We start from the raw sequence: 19,906 nt of genomic DNA, 5'->3' as shown, positions 1-19,906 counted from the left end.
TCTATCTATCTATCTATCTATCTATCTATCTATCTATCTATCTAATTAGAAAGAGGGGGACTTCAAATCCACACTGAGCCATGAAGCAGTTAGCTTAACCTACCTCACAGACTGTTGTGAGGAGAAAATAAGGTATATATGATGTTCTAAGTTCCTGGGGGGGGGGGGGGAATTTGAACAGTGCTTTTTGGTTTACATATCGTAAAATTAAGAAACCTATATGTAACTGTTAAGTCATGCATGCATATTGAAATCGGTACAGTATGTGGTATTTACTTTACTTTGCATTCATTGCCTTACAGTTTTCCCTTGCAGTTGGATTGAAGTATGCTGTGCTTATGTCTGTTTCATTGTGCCCCTGGCCTTTGGTAAGTAAACTGGCTCTGATTTCAGATTCTACTGCTTCACAGCTTTGAAAACCTTTCTGTTCCCCTCTGTATATTAGCAGAAGGTAAAAATAAAAAGAATGGGACAGTGATGCTCTTCTCAATGAGAGTTTCTAGTCAATAGATGGCTTTTCACTTTGGGCTGACTTCTTTCACTTGCTCAGTGTTCAATCCATTTCATGGCTAGTTAGCTAGTACAAAAGCAGTTGACCTCACCATTAACTTCTGCTTTTGCAGGGGCATGATTTCCCTTCATTATAGTTCTCAGTAATCATTTATCTTTATCCCCAGAGCTTTTACTCTGTGATTGCTTCTACTTTGATGCTCAAACAATCAATAGTTTTCCCTGTGCAGTTAAACATGAAGCATTGCTTTAACCTCTTGTATTTTATAACAGCGTAAGTTATGTTATTGAATCTCCTTCTTTCCTTTTTAACAGGTTTTATCTATGGATAACTCACTGACTGTGGACTAATGTCTTTGCCACCTGGGGATTTGTACTGCATATGTTTGAGAGAAGTCCCATTTAACAATGAATGCAAGATCATGCAATGGGAGCCATTGGACAAAAAGCACTCTTCACAGTCCTGGGATGATCAATGGACAGCAGATTCCACCTATTAGAGTTCATGCAGGAATGCCGAGCTCTTCCTCTAACAGTAACGCACCAAGCCCGGCTATTGGAGGCCTATCTACCAACTTAAATTTAAAGACATCTCTTGGAGGAGGGGTAGCTCCTCAGAGCAACTTTATCGATAGCAATATTCACTTCCCAGCCTTAAGTCCTAGGAGACAAATGATTACAAATGGGAAGCCTCTATTCCACTCCCCACAACCTCCAGGACTACCAGCTCCACAATCTCTGATGCCAAAACAGCAGGAGTTTGGAAACAGTTTCCCTATAAGTACAGTGAAAGGTAGGATTCCTTTAACCCCTAATTTTGCTTTCTTACAAGTCATAGTAACATTGTTGAAATTATTTTGTAAGTCTTTTTGAACTGTGAGAATTCTTTAAACAGTACAAAGATGTCACATGCACACAATGAACTATATGTATCCTGTTTCAAAGAAATTTCCATTGCATCCCAGTCCTTTTATTGTTTCTGTTTCTGTGAGACTATACTGTCCTTAGCCCTTGAGTGTTCATGCAAAAACTTCGTTCTGTCCTTTGTCTCCTTTCACCACTCCTGTCCATCATTATTTTTCACCTCCAATTTGCCTGTTGTTGTTTTTTAGTCATACCCTACTCCTCCAACGTACCAATCAAAGCAAAAAATAGAACTCATCTAACGTATCAAAATATTATAAGTTTATACAAACAGCAATGGAAAGAAAACAAGAAGGTTTAAATGCCTTAGAACAATAGGGAAATAACAACAGAACGGAATGGAAACAAAGCAAACATGGGAGAATGGTGGAGCTTTTGACAGGAACCTGTATAATAGAAGCACCAGGCTAACTTCTCTGGATGTACGTTCAAAAGAAGCATGTGATTAATGGACTGCCAAGGAAAGCCTTACCTCTGGCCATTGCCTACCTTATATCAGAAGTCTGGCATCTACAGAAAAGCCTCTGATGGTAATATGAGAGAGCAGGCAAGGTCAGACAAAAGGAAATGACTTTTCATGTGTACCACAGACATTTAGGTTTTGGAGGTTAAACCCAGCAATCTGAAGTGTACCCAAAAATAAACTGGAAGCTTATATAGATCTTGCAATATAGTCATGATATAATAATTATGAGGAGCCCCTTTTGTCCTCCTTCAAATATAGTTACTGCTTCTATCTTTCAGTTATAGAATCAGTTTGCCAGTTTTTTGGGGGAGGGGGTTTCTTGCATAGTCAAAATACCAGGGCCTCCATAAATTTATCTTGTTTTTCCTTTGGCATTGGGACTCTTAGCATATCTATTTTCTGTTCATAGAATTAGCATTTCAAAGAACGATTACAGGAGTTGAGCATAAAAGATTATGGCATGAATTTTTTTTAAAGAACTAGTCAAAGTTCAGAGTCTAGAATGAATGTTGTCTCTGAATTAGCTAATGATTATTGTGGCACAACCACAAATGTTGAGTTTCTGTTTACTTATGCTTTCAGCGTGGCTTCCTTCATGTTTAATTGTAATAGAACTGGCTTCCTTCATGTTTAATTGTAATAGAATTGGAGATCCTCTGAAGATGCCAGCCACAGATGCAGGCGAAACGTCAGGAGAGAATGCTGCTAGAACACGGCCATACAGCCCGGAAACCACACAGCACCCAAATGTAATAGAACTATTGTTCCATTTAAAAGTTCTGCAGTCTCAGGTCCAGAGGAGTGTCACAGCCATTATATCAGCCTTCGACAATACATTATATTCTCAGTTTGCATATATTCCATTAATATACTCTTAGCATCATCTAAAGTTGTCAGCCTCCAGATGGGGCATAGAGATCTCCCAGAATTTCATCTTATCTCCAAATTGCAGAAATCAGTTTCTCTGAAAAAAAATATGGCTGCTTTGCTGAGTGGATTCTATGACATTACACCCAGCTGAGGTCCCTCTACAAACCTTCCCCATTCCCGATTATAAATCTCCAGGCATTTCCTAATCTTGAGTGGGCAATAGGGTTGTCCATCCAAACCAAAAAATTTCAGTCCCCTCGAAACAGCCATCTAAATGAAGCCAAATAGCTAAAAAGTCTAAGAATATTCCAGCTTTCCTTTTTGAAGTGGGGGGCTTTCTCCATGACCCAGTTTCCACGTCCCATTTTAGGGAGATTTTTTAAAACCTACAAAAATTGAAGCCTAGTTGTGAGGCTGGAGATCAGTGTGTTCTTTCCCATCTGAGTGACTTTCTCAGCTTACATGGCTCATCCCTGCTCACCTGGAAAGCTGAGCAGTTTTCCTCTAAGCCAGGGGTAGGGAACCTGCGGCTCTCCAGATGTTCAGGAACTACAATTCCCATCAGCCTCTGTCAGCATGGCCAATTGGCCATGCTGGTAGGGGCTGATGGGAATTGTAGTTCCTGAACATCTGGAGAGCCGCAGGTTCCCTACCCCTGCTCTAAGCCAACATGGCTGTATTCAGCTACATAGCGCTGGCCTTTGGGGTTGACTGAAGGGAGCACGTGCTTGTGCCTTCATCCTCTCAGAGCCCTATTGCCAACTCAGCTTTACTACTCAATGTACTGCCCTATTGCCAACTCAAGATGCCACCTTGGGCAGTTGGGGCAAAATGCTCTTCCCAAAATAAACAAGTCAGATGAAAGTAGCAGCAGGGCAGTTTCCTAATTTGATTGACAGTCCCCTTGATGCCATTCCAAATCCATCTGCACCAAAAGTCTCCAATGAAATCTAGTAGCTGTGCAGCACAGAGGGATGTTGAAGGGATGTTCAGCTCACTCAGTCCTTGGCCAGTCACTCCAAACCAAAATTGCATGCTAAGAATAATACAGCAGCACCTAAATTGTTCTTCATCTTGGTGGAGGTTAAATGGATGCAATAGGATAGGAACCAGTGTATCAAACAAAAACCACCAGAACCCACAGGCGTGCCACATATACTGGAGCTTATGAAGATGTGTTTCTGCCTAACATTCTCCTTTGCAGGGGTGGGAGATGAGCCAGCAATGAAAGGCAGCTGCAGCACCAAAGATTCAACCTCTGAGGTTGTGATGGTGTGTGAGACTGCGGAGAGAGGAGGACCAAGGTACACACAGGACCCCCTCCCTCTCCCTTTCTGAGTCCTTCCTTCCTTGGGAAAATGAAGGTATCTTTGTTGCTAGCTTGCCTGGATTTCTCTGGGCATCTGTGCATTGGATCAGCTTTTGGCTTTGTCTGAGTTGTCAAAAGTGCTCCACACCTTCAGCTACCTGGCATTGTGTGGTTGGACTTGTGCTGTCAAAGTGTTCCAGAGTTTTGTTGGATACCTGTGCATTGTATTGGCATAAGTCCCCCTGTTTTGATTTTCTTGTGTTGTGTTTCTGTTGTGTTTGACATTGGTTCTGTTAGGCTTGGAAGGCATTGCTCACAGGCATGTCTCTTGGCTTTTCCCCTGGAGGAAAAGGGCTGTTGTTTTTCCTCCATTGGGGGCCTGTGTAATTGCTTTGTTCCAACTGCATTCAATTGGGTGGGTGGGTCCAATTCTATGAGCTCCCAAATGGAGGAAAGCTGTGTTCCCATAGAACTGGACCCCTCTACCCAACTTCATGTATCTTGAAAAACAGTACCTCCCCCTCACCCATAGCCCCCAAAAGATCTGCAATTGAATACAATTGGAGCACGACAGTTATTTTTTTCCTCTTCCCACTGAAGTCAATGGTGAGAACTCCCCCGCCCCCGCAGATGCTCAGGTGTTGTATTGACCCATTAAAATCTAGGAGGAATTCTAGGGGCTTTGGCGGGCAGTTTTTTTAAGGCAGAGGCATCAAACCCTCTTTAGAAGAACCTCCAAGTTTAGTGAAGTTTCAGAAGGTGTAATTTTATGGTTGCCCATAAAAGCCCTTTAAGTTGCACTTATGTTGATACTACTGTTCCAAAAGTAATCCCACCCCCCACCCCCCGAAAAATGAAAGAGGCAAAGCAGTTCCCTGGACCACAGCCTGCTAAAGAAGGAGGCTGTCCTAGAGCAGATATTATCTCCCCCTCCCCTCCATACAACACCTCCTGCTGCTGGTGCCACCTGAGGACAGAGGTTTATTATTTCCAAGCTCTCTATATATTGATATCTTGAAATATCAAGAGAATTCAAAGTCAGTGTTGTGTGAGGGAGCTTCTCTTCTGTTATTTGAAGCAGCTGACAACATGGAAGAGGAGGAGAGGGGGAAGGCGTGCAAAGTTACATGAGAGAAAAAGCAGGCTGGCCATGGGGAGAAGGATGATATCCAGGGCAAAACTGTGCTCATTGGCGTTTCCCCCTGCTTTGGCAGTGAAGCAAATTAAAAGCCATGCTAAAAGGAGTCTCACTTGCTGACGAGAGAATGAAAAGTGAAACCAGGGCTTTGGGAAAGGGGTCCATACAAGAAAACTTGCTGCAGTGGACATTTGCCCCCACCATGCATCAAGCACATTGTACATAATTAGCCATAGATAGAATGTGAAATTCATGTGTAACTTAGCAAATTTGCTAGCAGTCTGGAAAAAAGTATTTTGTCAAGTATCTGGTGGGTAGTAATAAATATACATTCAGGGCCATTAATCTGACAGTGTGGTTTTCTGTCAGGAGACATTGACAGGAATTGTTAGCAAAACCACCCCCACACTGGTGCCTAAGAGGCAGGCCTCAGCCCACCCCTTAGGCAGCAGACTACCCAGCTGCAAGGCCATATCCTCTCTGTCTGGTCAACTGCTGGCTGCTGCGCATTCAGTGGGGGTGGGCAGGTATGGGGCCTCATGATCCTTATTTTAGCAGGCCTAGTCTTGCCTTGGACTATCTTTTCAAGTTATGGTGAGCATTTTAACAACATACCCATGAACCTTTGTTAAATATGCAAATTATAATTTGCATATTTAACAAAGGCTCATGGGTATGCTGTTGAAATGCTCACCATAACTTGGAAAGATAGTCCAATGCAGACAAAGGGGTGGGGCTCAGGGGTAGGGCCCTACCATTGGCCCTGCCCACTGTCTCCAGCAAGCTGAGGGGGGGGGAACAGGGGAGTGGGTCTGCGTGCCAATTTGCCCCCCTATGCCTCTGGTGTTATGGCAGCCACACCATCTCTAGGTTTACACCCATGTAGGTTTACACACCATCTCTAGGTTTACACCCAGGGACTGAGCTGGTATTTCTTCCAGTGGAATCAGAATGGAGTTAATTGCTATCTTAAGCAGTTTACAGATTGATCTTAGATTAACCCTTAGGATAGTAAAGTAAATCTTTCAAACTTAATAGCAAGCTAAAGGATTGCTTAGAAGGATGCTTCAATCATTTGTCTTGGATGTCAGTTTGAAGGAGGCCTGGAGACTTACACACTCCCTTCTTTCAGGTCATTTCAGATATTCAATATCAAATTGACCACACAGTTTCTCAAGCCCTCTAGGTCTTATGCATTAAGTACAGTGGGATCAGAAAAAAACTGCAAAAACTAATGTTTCCATGTCTTTTAAATTTTCAAAGTCCCAGTTTGATAATCTTCAGACTTGGGACCTGAGTCAGTCACAAGTGACATCATACAGCAAAACTCGATAAGCTGCTTCACAACCATTAGCATTTAAACTGGAAATTATAGGAAGGATAGAATTTCAGCTTGAAATAGAGGAATAACAAGGGAAAATGGAGCCCTGGTCAAAATCTGACTTTTGCCCCCACCCCCATATGGTACTCAGAGTCCATTTTCATAAGTGGCCATTTTCTCCAGGTGTACTTATCGCTATTGCCTGGAGATCAGTTGTCATAGTGAGGGATCTCCAGCCACTACCTGGGGGCTGGTAACAGTGTTGTCAGGCCAGGAGGTCAAGGAGAAGGGGAAGAAAAAGAAGTCCCCTCCCCAAGGTTGCAAGAGTGTCCCTGCCATGCCACAGTTGTTCTCAAGGCAGGTCACAGTAAAGGAAAAGTTTCCTTTCATCCACCTCACCTTGCCTTCATCTCCCCTCCTCCACACTTCTTGTGGGTCACCACTTGTTGCTTGGCCGTTTCCAGGCTTCCCCCAGTTCCTCTGAGCCTGTGTAGAGTGCTTTCTCCTCCCCGCCCAGGTAAGTCCTATTCCCCTTGAAAATGAAACAAGAAAAGAAAATCAACGATCTGCTGGTTTGAGCCCTTGCATGGGTGGGGGGAGGGGAGCATTGTCTGAACCCCCACGCTGGTAGCCCCAATCCTTGAACCTGGTGCAAATGCAGCATGAGAATGAGAAAGCATCTCTCTCTCTCTCTCTCTCTCTCTCTCTCTCTCTCTCTCTCTCTCTATCCATCCTTGCAAGCCCAGAGATGGGAGGAGAAAGGGACAGGGGTGGTCAACCTGATTGCAGAGGAGGCTCAAGTGGATCTCTCCCCATTCCTCCCCCTTGGCCTGGCCTGGCCCTGCTGCAGTGGCGATTCCCAGCCCCTGATCATGATCCCGGGCTGGGTTACCCACAGGAGAGGAGTGGCGATGCGTACTGGCTGGCCAGCCTGCTGCCTCTGTCCCTGTAAGCTTCAGGCGGCAGCGTGCGCTCAGTTCCTGGGCTCCAGGGTTCTGTGCAAAGGTGCGCCTCGCTCATGATGAATATAATGGACTAGAAGAACTGGGAAGCTGCAACTCAGAGGCTACATTTAGGTTACTACATGTACAGTGCAATCCCTAAGTCGAGTTATACTTTTCCAAGCCTGGAAAAGTACCCCAACCCAGAACAATCCCCCCAGAGGCTGCTCCCAAATCTCCAGCACAGAGCCAGCTGGACATAACAGCAAGCCCCATTGAAGTCTATGGTGGGGAAAAAACAATTATTTTTTCCCACCACAGAACTTGCTGAAGAGAGCTGGGAGATTCTGTATTCTGAAGGGGCTCTCAATGGGGAAGGGCTGTGGGGTGCACATTTTTCAAGGTAGAGGCACAAAACTTTCAGAGCATCTTCAGGAGACTCTCTTAATGACACCACCCAGGTTTGGTGAACTTTGCTTCAGGGGGGCAGTGGGAGATAGGTCCTACCGTTTTGGGGGCCCATAATATTGAACCCCCTGAAGAAAGGTCACCAAACCTGGATGGTGTCATCAAGAGACTCTCTTGAAGATACTCTGAAAGTTTTGTGGCTTTACTTTGAAAAATGGGCAACCCACAGCCCTCCCCCAATAAATTCCCCATTGACTACAATGGAGTCAAGGCACTTCAGAGCACAGAATCTGGGGAAATTTGTTTGGGTGGCTGTCAGAGGCGCATTTTTAAATCTACTGGCACCAAAATTTTGGGGTCTCATTCAGATACTGTCTTTATGATATCCCCCAAGTTTGGTGAAGTTTGGTTCAGGGAGGCCAAAGTTATGGACCCTCAAAGGGGTAGCCCCCATCTCTTGTTAGCTCCCATTGGAAACAATGGGGGATGGGGAACCCCCTTTGGGGGTCCATAACTTTGGTCCCCCTGAACTAAACTTCACCAAGATTGGAAGGCATCATCAAGACAGTCCCCAGATCATACTCCAAAATTATGGTGTCACTAGCTTTACAAATGCGCCCCCTGCAGTCTAAAATGTGAAAAAACACACCAAAAATACAAAAACAATTCAAACGGACCTGAATTTTTTGAATATACCTGAATGTTTGGGTATATCCAAATATGTTATTTGTCTTATTTGGGCATACAGATAATTTTATGCCTGAATAAATCCGAATCCAAATTTTACCAAATTGTTAGGGTATTTACCAATCAGCCACTGCTGATTGTACATGCAAAAGAAATTTTACCGCAGCTTACCAGTCTATAATGGTTCACATTCCAATGACAGCATAGAAACATAGTGGAATAAAGGACAGATAATTCAAGGAAAATGTTCATGTAGTTCACATAACATATTTAAGAGGTCCATTAAAATCCAACCACATTTTTCAAAACTTGTTCATAAAGATGTCAGTGGTGATGGTAGGGTGGTTATGTCTCTATGGAAAAATGTATAGTCATCAAACTGTGAATTGTGGAAAGCAGTGAACATTTCATCATCTAGATAATTTTTTTGGAATTGTCAAGAAAGCCTTTACTGTAACTAATAGGTACATAGATTTCTGAACAGTGTTACAGGCAAAAAATGTTAATCACTAAGTAGTTTGAGCCACACTTGAAATCCCTTTTACATAGTTATTGTTTTACTCTTTAGGGCCATTGTTTTTCATCTGTCACTTGGCATGGTGTGAAAAAGAAGTTCATCAGTATGCCATGGGACTCTTTGCACAAAAAGCTGGATTCCATCTCCATTTGTTTTTCTCCCCACTGGCTGCCTTTAATCAGTTTCGAATGGCTCAGTAAAGCTTGACAATTGACAGTGTTTTACACTGAAGCGATTTAATGATAAACCCTTAGGTTTGTATTCAACATGTCAGACTGATGCTTTTCAGCTTTGTGCATTCCAGCAGCTTTGAAATGGTTAAACAAAACTCAAATACAAAACAAGATTTGAATCACAAGGGAATACAGTCACAAATGGAGACATAGCAATTGGGTGAGAGATTCTCTTGAAGTCAGTAGAAATAGGTCTGGGTAAATTCCTCTAGTGTTTATGTTTCTTGCCAAAAGGACAGAATTTAGCACATAATAGTCCACTAAATTCCTGGTTTTGAGTATGAGTGTGTGTAAACTTTGTGAAGCTACAAATAGAGTGCCCTTGTGGTTTATTTTCCCTGATTTCCATTTAAACTGAAATGTTCATTGTTGTAAGAACTTCTGTTGCCACAGGTTACTTCAGAGAACTTCTAAAAAAATACTGTGTTCCTACGAAACTGCTGAGCAATTGTTAGAATAAATCCTAGAAGAAATTCATGTTTTCACATAGAATTCCAATAAATTCAGAAGTTATCCTGACAGTTTTCCAATTATTATTATTTCATTCCTAGAAGTAGGGTTTCCAGATTCCCTCTGGTCACAGTTGGGGAACTGGAGGTAGGGTTGCCTCATCCAGATTGGGAAACTTCTGGGGATAACAGGGTAGAGCTTGGGGAAGACAGGGACATCACTGGGTTACAGGGCCAGTGACTCTACTCTCCAGAGCATCCATTTTCTCTAGGGGAACTGATCTCTGTAGTCTGAAGAGGAGCAGTAATTCCAGGGGATTCTGAGGCCCCACCTGGAGGCTGGCATCCCTACTTAGAAGGAACCTGATAGCAAACATAGAAAGGCCTATCCAACAGGCAGCAAGACATTTTATTTATTTTATTTATTATTACATTTATACCCCACCAATTCTCCCAGAGGACTCAGGGTGGCCTTTAGGTAGGCCTTTTTATCTTTCATTTAATGTCTTTATAGTATGCTTTTCTCACCAGGCTTTGTGTCAGATCTGATCTACTGTTATATTTTAAAATGTACAATGCCTTAAAGAGCGTTAGCATTATGTCAGGTTTCATTCACTTTTTAAAAAATGCTATTCACTGTTACATTCAGTATTTGACCTTTTCATTCTATTTCCTAATAAGCTGTGGCATTTAGATTTTGTATGAACTGGTTTCATTTTTAATATACAGCACAAAAAAGATGTCTCAACAATTAAAAAGGATATTGAATTGATAAGTCAGTATTAGGCCGCCACAATCATAGCCTCTCTGTATACAGTTCCTTTTTCTAACTATGCATCCTTAGTCTCTCAAGACTGAAATAATAATCAATGTGACAGCAGTCAGTTGGAGCAAGTTTCCGCCCCTCCGCCATTTTTCAGATTGTGTAGGAGTTTTCTTACACCTTGCCTTCTCATTCTATTGTACCCTTTTCTTCACCATTTTGGTCTCTATCCACCCTGCTCTTTTCATTGCCCTGTACATTACAGCAAATCATTCAAAAGGTTATAATCAATAGAGATTTCATTTTTGGCTTTCGTAGGATAGAAATCAATTTGATGATTGTTTTCATCATGGTATGGGTCTTTCTGCTATTGCTATCCACTGATCTATGGAATGTACTTTCCTAGGATCCAAGAGTGACTCTCTGAGAAACTGTTTGAAAGACCTGCCTGTTCTGGAAGGACTTTTATTCAGATTGATGGGTGGCTGAGGGTGGGAGTGGCCTCATTTACTGCTGTAATAATGTTGTATCATTTGATTTAAGTTGTATTGTGAATTGCTTTTTTGAAAGGTGGGTTTGGAAGTGAAGTCTGGGGAGAGTGTGTTTTGGGCAGGGGAGGAATCTCAGCTGAGGCAATGCTATAGAGTTCACCCTCTGCAGCTTCCATTTGCTCCAGGAGAACTGGTCTTTGTCATCTTTACATGTTTGCATTGAGCATACATTCTTTTTGGTTTTGATTTTTTGTTATACACACTTTTCCCCCACTTCAGCAGTCACCCCGCCTCCTGATCAGAGAATCCCCAGTTTCCAGAAACTCTGAAAGTGCAGCTTTCAGAGGGAAAGTGAAAATCAGCATGTGTTTACCTTTTTTCATGTTTTCGCGCTCCTCCCTGCTTTTCCCCACTCACACCACAGCAGCTTCTCCCACCCTTCAGGTCGCCTTTTCAAAATGTTCAAAAGGGCTTTCTTTCATTTTTTAAAAAAGATTGTCATGAAATTGACATTGTCTATAAACGTAATGCCAGACCAAAGGTGGGCAAACTACGGATTGAGACTGGAAGAGGCAGCAAGAGCATGGAGGCAGAAGGGCCTAACTCACAAATGTTGATGCTGGGACCTGCAGCCATGCAGTGACCTGAACTGGATCTGGCTCATGAGAATGGTGGTTTTCCTGGGACCATTGCAGGCCAGGAAACAATATTTGGGGGGTAAAGCTTAATTCCCCCCTGGAATGCCTCCACCACACCCCCACATCGGCATGTGCCCAGTGCGTCACCCCCCGCCCCTTGGCACTATGCCGCTGTTCTAGAGTTACCAACCCTAGATTGAGAAATTCCTGCAGATTTGAGGAGGAGCTTTGGGAGGGTGGAGTTTGGGGTGGTAAAAGGACCTGGAGAAGTCAAATAGCATAGAGTATGCTCCCTAAAGCAGTCGTTCTCTCCAGTGGAACTTATCTCTCTAGTCTGGAGATCAGTTGTAATTTTAAGTGATCTCTAGATCCCATCTGGAGTTTAAAAATTACTGGGTTCCATGCAGTCTTTGGGAATTAAAAAGAGAACCCATGGTCTGGAAAGTTTGTAGACCACTTCTTTAGACATTTCCCCTCAACGTAGTAAGAAATTTGTTGATGTATAGTTTCTTAAGTCTGATCCTTAGGATTGCCTCTCCCAGGGAGGCATGACAGATACCAGGTTTGAACAGGGGTCTTTCATACCATGTCTAATTTATCCTTGTTTCTTCTTCTGCACGGCTCTCTGCTTCTTCCCAGGAGCAGAGTTAGGACTGGGAGGAAATGCTCCAGTTTTCTCCGTTTATTATGGAAGCATGTCTGAGCATGCCTGGTGTCCCGCATTCTGATTGGCTATTGTTTTTGAGTGGCAGCCTCAAGCACCTCTGAGCATGCCTGGTATCCCATGTCCTGATTGGTTTTTGAGTGGCAGCTTGAATGAGTTTTTGAGTGGCAGCTTGAATGAACGTCAGGCGGGCAGATCAGTTGACTGGGCAGGAAAAATAAACTGGTCCTGCTCCCAATTGGTTTTTGCATGGTATCAAGCACAAACAGGGTCACACTGGGATTTTTCAAAAGGACCACCAAACTGGTGGTAAGGGAAAGATAATGGGGTAGCTCTGGGGCAGGCCCGCGTCAGCACTGGGAGCCATGTGGAATTCACAGCTGTGCTGGGATATTTTTCTCGCTCACTCTGGGATATTTTGACCATGTGGAAACAGCTAGAAATAAGAAAGCAGGCAAGAGAAAGGCTGTGTTTGTTGAGGAAAAAAATAGGAAAACAATAAAGGAAACTACTTTAAATCTGTGCAACGTGTGCATCTTGCAAAGAAAAATCAGCACCAATGTGTGGGTACTTTTATTCCTTCCTTCCTTCCTTCCTTCCTTCCTTCCTTCCTTCCTTCCTTCCTTCCTTCCTTCCTTCCTTCCTTCCTTCCTTCCTTCCTTCGACTTCTGTATTGCCCACCCCTGGAGTTTTGTTTTGTGGGTGATCATAAAATACACTTTTTATGGTTTACCATAAAATACACCTTTACATGTTTCCTGCTACCTTCTATTGAATTATTTATTTACTTCCATGTAATGAAATTATGTATCACAACCTTACTCTCTGCTTTCCAATTAGGGCTGCTAATGCCCTGGTAGGGATAGAGGCTCCAGTGATGAAGGGAGGGGAAACTGTGGCCGGGGCATGAACTACCAGCATGCCCCCTCCCCCCCTGCCCTGACACCCCCGACATGCCCCCGCCCCCAACATGTGACTTCAATAGTGGTGCATGGGGTAAGCCATCCTGGATGTCCCCATTGCAGCTCTGTTACCCAACACAACTCCAAGCTGGGTGGTGGTGGTGTAAAAAATTAAGAAAAAAACAATCTTTTATATTTACTGTAAGTTTATACAGGAAGAGGCAAAAGAGTAGCTCTAGGAATCAGCAACTATATAGTAAAACCACAAAGTTCCAAGAATTACCCTTTTTCACTTCCTGTATAAACTTCCAGTAAGTTCATGAAACTGTATTTCTTTAAAAAATTAAATTTCTCCCACAATACTGTGCCCCCACCCTACCAGCCCTACCATGAGTGGACAGACATTGCCGGGCAATCCTATTTCCAATCTTTTCCAGAACTGGTCCTGTGACTAGTTTTAAAGTAACAAGGAATGGACATTCTTTTTCTAAAGCTTAATCAAATGACAGGGGAAGGTTGTGAAATGATTGAGCTGACCAGAATTCACCCAGACCATACCCAATAAAATGCAAAAATGAATACATTTATTTATTTACATATTATAGTCTGTCTTTGTACTTGAGAAATGTCATTGAAAGTCTGTTTAGAGCCTTAATTTTAAAACAATGAAGTCATTAAAACAGCCAAAAGCAATTTCAGTGTAAAATGTGTTTCCATATTTACAGGATGATAACCCTGAATGTGAGATGATCCCCTTAAGACATTACAGAAAATTATCCCTGTGCAAAGTGTCCCTACCTGATTTGATCCACCATTTTGCCCATGCATTACTTCCTTGTTGTTTCTGTGGAACTTTTCTATGGGGAGGTTGCCTGCCGCTTTTTTTCCTTTGCTGTCTTTGGTTTAGCGCATGTAGAGTTTGGAGCGGCTGTTGGTGACTGGCCTCATCTGGCCCCAAGCCTTCTTGAAACCAGCAAACTGAGCACACAGCCAGTCCTCCTCTACTTTTATACTGTTGGCTCCACCCCCAAGATCTACCTCTGGTCAGGTGCTGTTTGGGGCAGAGCCAACTGTATAAACATAGAGGTGAACTGACTGTATGCTCAGTCATAGCCTGGCTTCAGTCAGGCTTGGATCCAGCTTTAAGATGCCTGCAGCTTAGAGCTAGATCCAAGCCTGGCTAATGCCAGGCTCAAACAGCCGCTTGCTGCTCTGATCTCCATTTCGAGATTGGCCGTGGTTGGCTGCACACCTGACTTCCATGTGGAGGTTGGGGGTGGGGTGAGCTGTGGGGGTGCATGGTGCCATTTTAACAAGCTTTGCCCCTATCTGCAACTATAGTGGTTAGTTCTCATGGACAAAATGAAAACTTTAGATAGTGGACACTATGGTATACCATAGATTCCCAAATTCTACCTTCCACAGGTACAGCCCCTCAAATCTCCCAGAATTTTTCAGAGTGGAGCTGGCAACCTTATCACTGTGTCATGTGTAGTTTGGCTGTCACTTAAAATTATATCATGTTAGAATGATCTTACAGTCTTGATAAATTGGTTGTTTAGGAAAGTGTTCAATTTTTTGAAATTCTTTTTAATTTTGTCTAGATTTAGAGATTTTGTTTGTTCCTGGTTTCAGCCTTTTTCTGGTCATTTTGCAGCTATATGATCTAGAGTGTTTTACTTTTTATAATTACATTGAAGAAGAAGAAGAGAAGAAGAGTTTGGATTTATACCCCACCTTTTTCTCCTGTAAGGCATCTCAAAGTGGCATCTCCTTCTCTTCTTTCCCTTGCAACAGACACTTTGTGAGGTAGCTGGGGCTGAGAGAGTTCTGAGAGAACTGTGACTATCCCAAGGTCACCCAGCAGCTTCATGTGTCGGAGTGTGGAAACAAATCCAGTTCACCAAATAAGAATGTGCCATTCATGTGTAAGAGTGAGAAATCAAACCTGGTTCACCAGATTAGAGTCCACTTGCATAACCACTATACCACACAATTTAATAGGAAGACATCCAAATATGGGGCATTTGTATAAAACTTACATAGCTTCTGAAGTTTCTAAGTTTTTGTTCAGTTCAGTTTTATTACGGCCATTAGGCCAGCAAAAAAGAGCAGAGAAGAACAAGAAAAAAGAGGAACAACAAACAAAAGAACAATCGAATTTGCACTGAAATCCACGAAACAGAAATCCACACAAAAAATATAATCAGCTTGTAGCATTCTTACGGTCACCCTCATGTGGTCTGGCTCTTGGTCCCAACATGGTTCTTCTCTTACTATATGCCAGCATACAAAATTTAGCTACCTGCTGAGATATAAGAGAAACTCGGTCTTCCAGCAAAATTCTCACAAGAACTGAGTCGGAATTAACTCTAGTTAAATTTCTGTACTGGATAAACAATGGATGAATTAACGCCTCCCTTTCCCCTTTATGGAGTTCACAATGCAATAAAATATGTAATACAGAGTCCACTTCCCCTGAGTTACAAACACATAGTCTCCTATGTCGTGGGATTTTTTGAAATCTGCCCATTAGATTGGCTGATGTTTTTGGTTGTTTGATTCCCAACATGGTTTGGGAAATACTGTGGCAACTGAATTTTAAAGTTAACTATAATCAGTTCTTAACATATAAGACAGTATATGAAGAATCATAGGCAAATTTCTTCAGATGGATTTTGTCATGAATTCCTTCATTGTACAGTAAATTATTAGTTCATAAAGGGTGAGAATGATTCAAATGGCTTTTCCCCTCAGACCACAAAAGCAAAGTTTCAGAAATAGATTTGCTGAAAATTTCTTGAAAGGGATCCATTCTAAAATGCTATCTATAATTACAGTAACCATGTAATTTTTTTTCCTTTTATGCTGTGCGGTATAGCCAGATTACCAAATATGGATATATCACATTTAGGGTATGCAAAAGCTAAAAAGCAGTACATTTCTTTCATATGTATGCACCTCAGGATGACTTCACAATATTTAGTCTATGGGTCATTTCTAGACAATGTGGTTTCTGTTCAAGGAATTTGTTGGGACCATTCCAGGGAATATTCCCTAACAAGCATCACCGTTGTAGGAAAATCTGTTTGCAAGGCCACCAACTGCCATACACTAACTGACAATCGGTGGAGGGTGCAGGGGAGATGTTGCAGTGCCAGTTGTATGCCATCACTTCTGGAAAATTCCAGATATGGTATCACATCACCAGCACAATGTTGCTGCAACACTCTAAGGTTTGGGCAAAGCAGAGCACTCTAGGAGTTTGGGCAAAACACAAAACCAGAGAAATTTACTCAAATTCTAGAATGTTCCACCCATCATGCCAGTGATGATGTCACTTCTGAGTAGTTGCTGGAAGTGACATCACACCACCTGTGTGGCTCCATTGTTTTTTAAAAATTTTTTCCCCTCACTGGCCCTTATCATGCTAGTGGGCAGGAAGACTCCTAATAAAGTCAAAGATCTGGTCTCCTTTGCACTGTGAATGTTCTAAAGCACTTTACATTATGTTGTTGAGGTTCATCCACAACTCTGGAGGATATTTAATTATTACTGTCCTCACAATACAAATGGGGGGGGGTAGGGATTAGGCTGAGAAAGGGTGTTTCCTGAGCCACAAGGAAAGGCAAAGTGTGAATATTTGAATTAATGTTTGAATATTTGAATAAATGGTATGTAAGTGAAACCTTTATGCACTATGTCACACCAACTCTTCAGCTGGCCAATGCCCGATACAACATTTACTTGAAGATCCTATTATTAACCATAGCAATGTTGTGTAATGTATTGTCAAGGGCTTTCAAGGACTGAATCAATTGGCTGTTATGGGTTTTCTGGGATGGCTGGCTGTAGTTTGGTAGATATTGCTCCAGATGTTTTGCCCATATTTGTGGCTGGCATCTTCAAAGGTATGCCATGGCAAGATGTGTTTCTTTCCATGGTTATGCCATAGAGAGAAACACATCTTACTGTGACATGCCTCTGAAGATGCCACCCATGGATGCAGGTGAAACGCCAGGAGCAAAAACTACCAGACCACAGTCAGACAAGCCCTGAAAATCCACAACAGCCAATGTTGTGCAGATTGTTCAGTTCTAAGAGCTCCTATGGAAATAAGTCACAGTGGTAAGGATTTGTTTTATTTTATTTTACAAAATTTATATCCTGCCTTTCTGTCCTCAGAAGGACCACCAAGGCAGCCAACAAATTAAAGCATAAATAACAGAATCACATTTTGAAACCATTGAAACCAAACCCCCAACAAACATCATTAAAACACTTAAAAACAGAGCTGAAATACATACATATGGAAACAACAATTATAACTGGAGGGATTGCTGGGGGAATTCCAAAGTAAACAGAAAGGTTTCACCCATTGGTGGAAGCTAACAAAGAAGGGGATAGATAAATCTTCCAGGGAAAGAGAATTTCACAGAGTTTTGGTACAGAGGTACCACAGGGAGCAGATACCTGAAGCAGGACCTTGAAGATGACAATAGTGGTCAGAATCATGCCTCTCTGTCAGATATTATCAGCCACCTGAACGTTTGCCTGGGCATGAAACATTTTTGTATGACTATTCATGGCTAATTCATCCCATTGCATGGGAAGTAGGGGATAAATGTTGCTGGCACTGCATGTTTTTAGTGCAGGCACTCAGTTTTGCATTTTTGTGTTAGTTTTCCTGTAATATATTATATATCCAATAGCAGCTCTTGGTAATTTTGAAAGATTATTATCAATTAAATGAGGATTCAGTTTACATTCCTTAAGGCTGAAAAGTTTGTTATTTATACTCCAGTACAATAATGTAAGGGGAAAAAAGGAATTTGTTCTCTGTATATGCGGCAACAAAGGCATACATTTTCTGTACAAAGACTAGCTGAATTCCACAAATTTGTTCAGTTATATTTTAGTTGCATTTATTTCATATGGTGCTTATTTTTATTCCTAGCTTGCTGGTCATTCATCTCTAGTATGCTGATTGATCATTTGTAGCATGTTGGTGACTGAAAATTTAGCTTTGCTGACTATTTAAGGATATTTTTTAAAATGTGGCCTAAAATTCCTGAACCCCACAATCCACAGTCTGTCATTTTTATAAATTAACCCCTATTTTAACCAACACATCACATTTTTCTTTCAACTTTTTAGTCCCTCCACCCGGGCAGTGCAGTCCTAAAGGGGTAGGGGTCATTTTGCTGCAGCTGTGGACAGCGCAGCCATGCCACCTCTAAGAAAGCTTGCAGCACTGTGGGCACCAAGGGAACAGAGATGCCCCCCAAACCAGATGGAACTGCTGTATGCAGTGGTACAGGCTGCACCTACCTTTTTGTTGGTGCAAGTCCACACCAGCAAATGGCTTAGGAAGGGCTTAGGAAGCTGACTATAGCGAGCCCCACATCCAGGAACGTCCCTGTCAGTGCTTGTGCTACATCCTATATCAGAAGAGCACTGGTGCCACAGTGGCATTGGTGCCTGAACATTGCACTGCCACACAGTTTCCCAACATTGGCAAATGCGCCTCTGTGCTGATATAAATGCGTCTTATGCCAGCACAAGTGCATTTATGCCAGGGTTGCAATCATGCCGCCTTCTGGGTGGTTTCACCCTTTTCTGAAGACATTAATGTATTTTACTGATAGACCCATATATGAACTTTCTTTTAGTGTTTCTTTAAAAAGGTTTTGCATTATTCACCAATTGCATTATTCACCAATGCCTTTTAATTGGCATTCTTCATAACATCCTTATGCTTGACGTAAGTTTTAGTTTTGACAAGACTGACATATTAGCAGTTCATGTATACTTTTGCCATTTTGTGCCTCTGTGTCTGAAAAAAATCAAGTCCTTACATGAGCCAGTTTCAGATTTTAATCAGTTCCCACTCAGTAAATACCATCGTCTTTGAGGAAACAAAAGCCATGGTTAAGATGTCATTTCACATAAATAAGTTCTGGCAGAATGAAAGCTGAAGTTAGGAACTGAAACAGTTGTCTTTACAGGGTTCAAGTAATTCAAAATGGCTTTAATCCTACTTCGTATTCTCACTGGTTGTATAAATGGTAGATTGGCCTCCTTTAATATGAAGAAATGAGGTTGCTGTTCTGTGTGTGTGTGCACCCTGTAGTGACAAAAGTCCAGCAAAATTCCAATTAATTAGCATGCTTTGGGCTAAAGAAACAATGACACTGAAGGGAAAATGCTGCTTAGGAGTATGTAGGAACAATGCAGGTTTAAATGTTTACAGCTGCTTATATGAGTCCGTTTCTCTTACACATGAAGGACCAAGTTTTTAAAAAAGGCAAGTGGAAAGCTGTGACAGGTTCATGATCTCATAACATTTAAGCTTTTAAGGAGCTAATAAGAAACTGGCTGCTTGATTATTTTAATACAGCAAAGCAATGCTAATAGCAGTGTCAGCTGCTGTTAGAACAAATAAAATAAAATAATTGGAAAATAATAGCCTATATACATAAAAGAGTTTAGGACATATTTGGAAGATAAGTAAAAGATCTTATTGTTATGCCTTTTAAACTCTTGGCATGGCTAATATGTTTTATGAGGAACTCCTTGAATATATTGGCATGTACTCAATCATACAGTTTGTAAAAAAGGGAAAGGAAAATTCTATTGATTCTGGTGGTGGTGGGTTTTCAGGGCTGTGTGGCC

The 19,906-nt window shown here is 42.0% G+C and overlaps 1 protein-coding gene across 1 annotated transcript in view; it reads left to right on the top strand.

The window, feature by feature from the left end:
• Positions 1-19,906, top strand: part of GLIS3 (GLIS family zinc finger 3) — a 174,065-nt gene that overhangs the window by 17,370 nt on the left and 136,789 nt on the right. The window contains exons 2-3 of the mRNA XM_048504313.1: positions 303-368; positions 826-1,303. Coding sequence (XP_048360270.1) covers positions 919-1,303 — 385 coding nt within the window. The 5' untranslated portion in view covers positions 303-368; positions 826-918. The remainder of the gene's footprint in view (positions 1-302; positions 369-825; positions 1,304-19,906) is intronic.

This window comes from Sphaerodactylus townsendi, linkage group LG07, assembly GCF_021028975.2.
Source record: "Sphaerodactylus townsendi isolate TG3544 linkage group LG07, MPM_Stown_v2.3, whole genome shotgun sequence".
NCBI lineage: Eukaryota > Metazoa > Chordata > Lepidosauria > Squamata > Sphaerodactylidae > Sphaerodactylus > Sphaerodactylus townsendi.
This window is presented reverse-complemented; position numbering and strand designations above follow the sequence as displayed.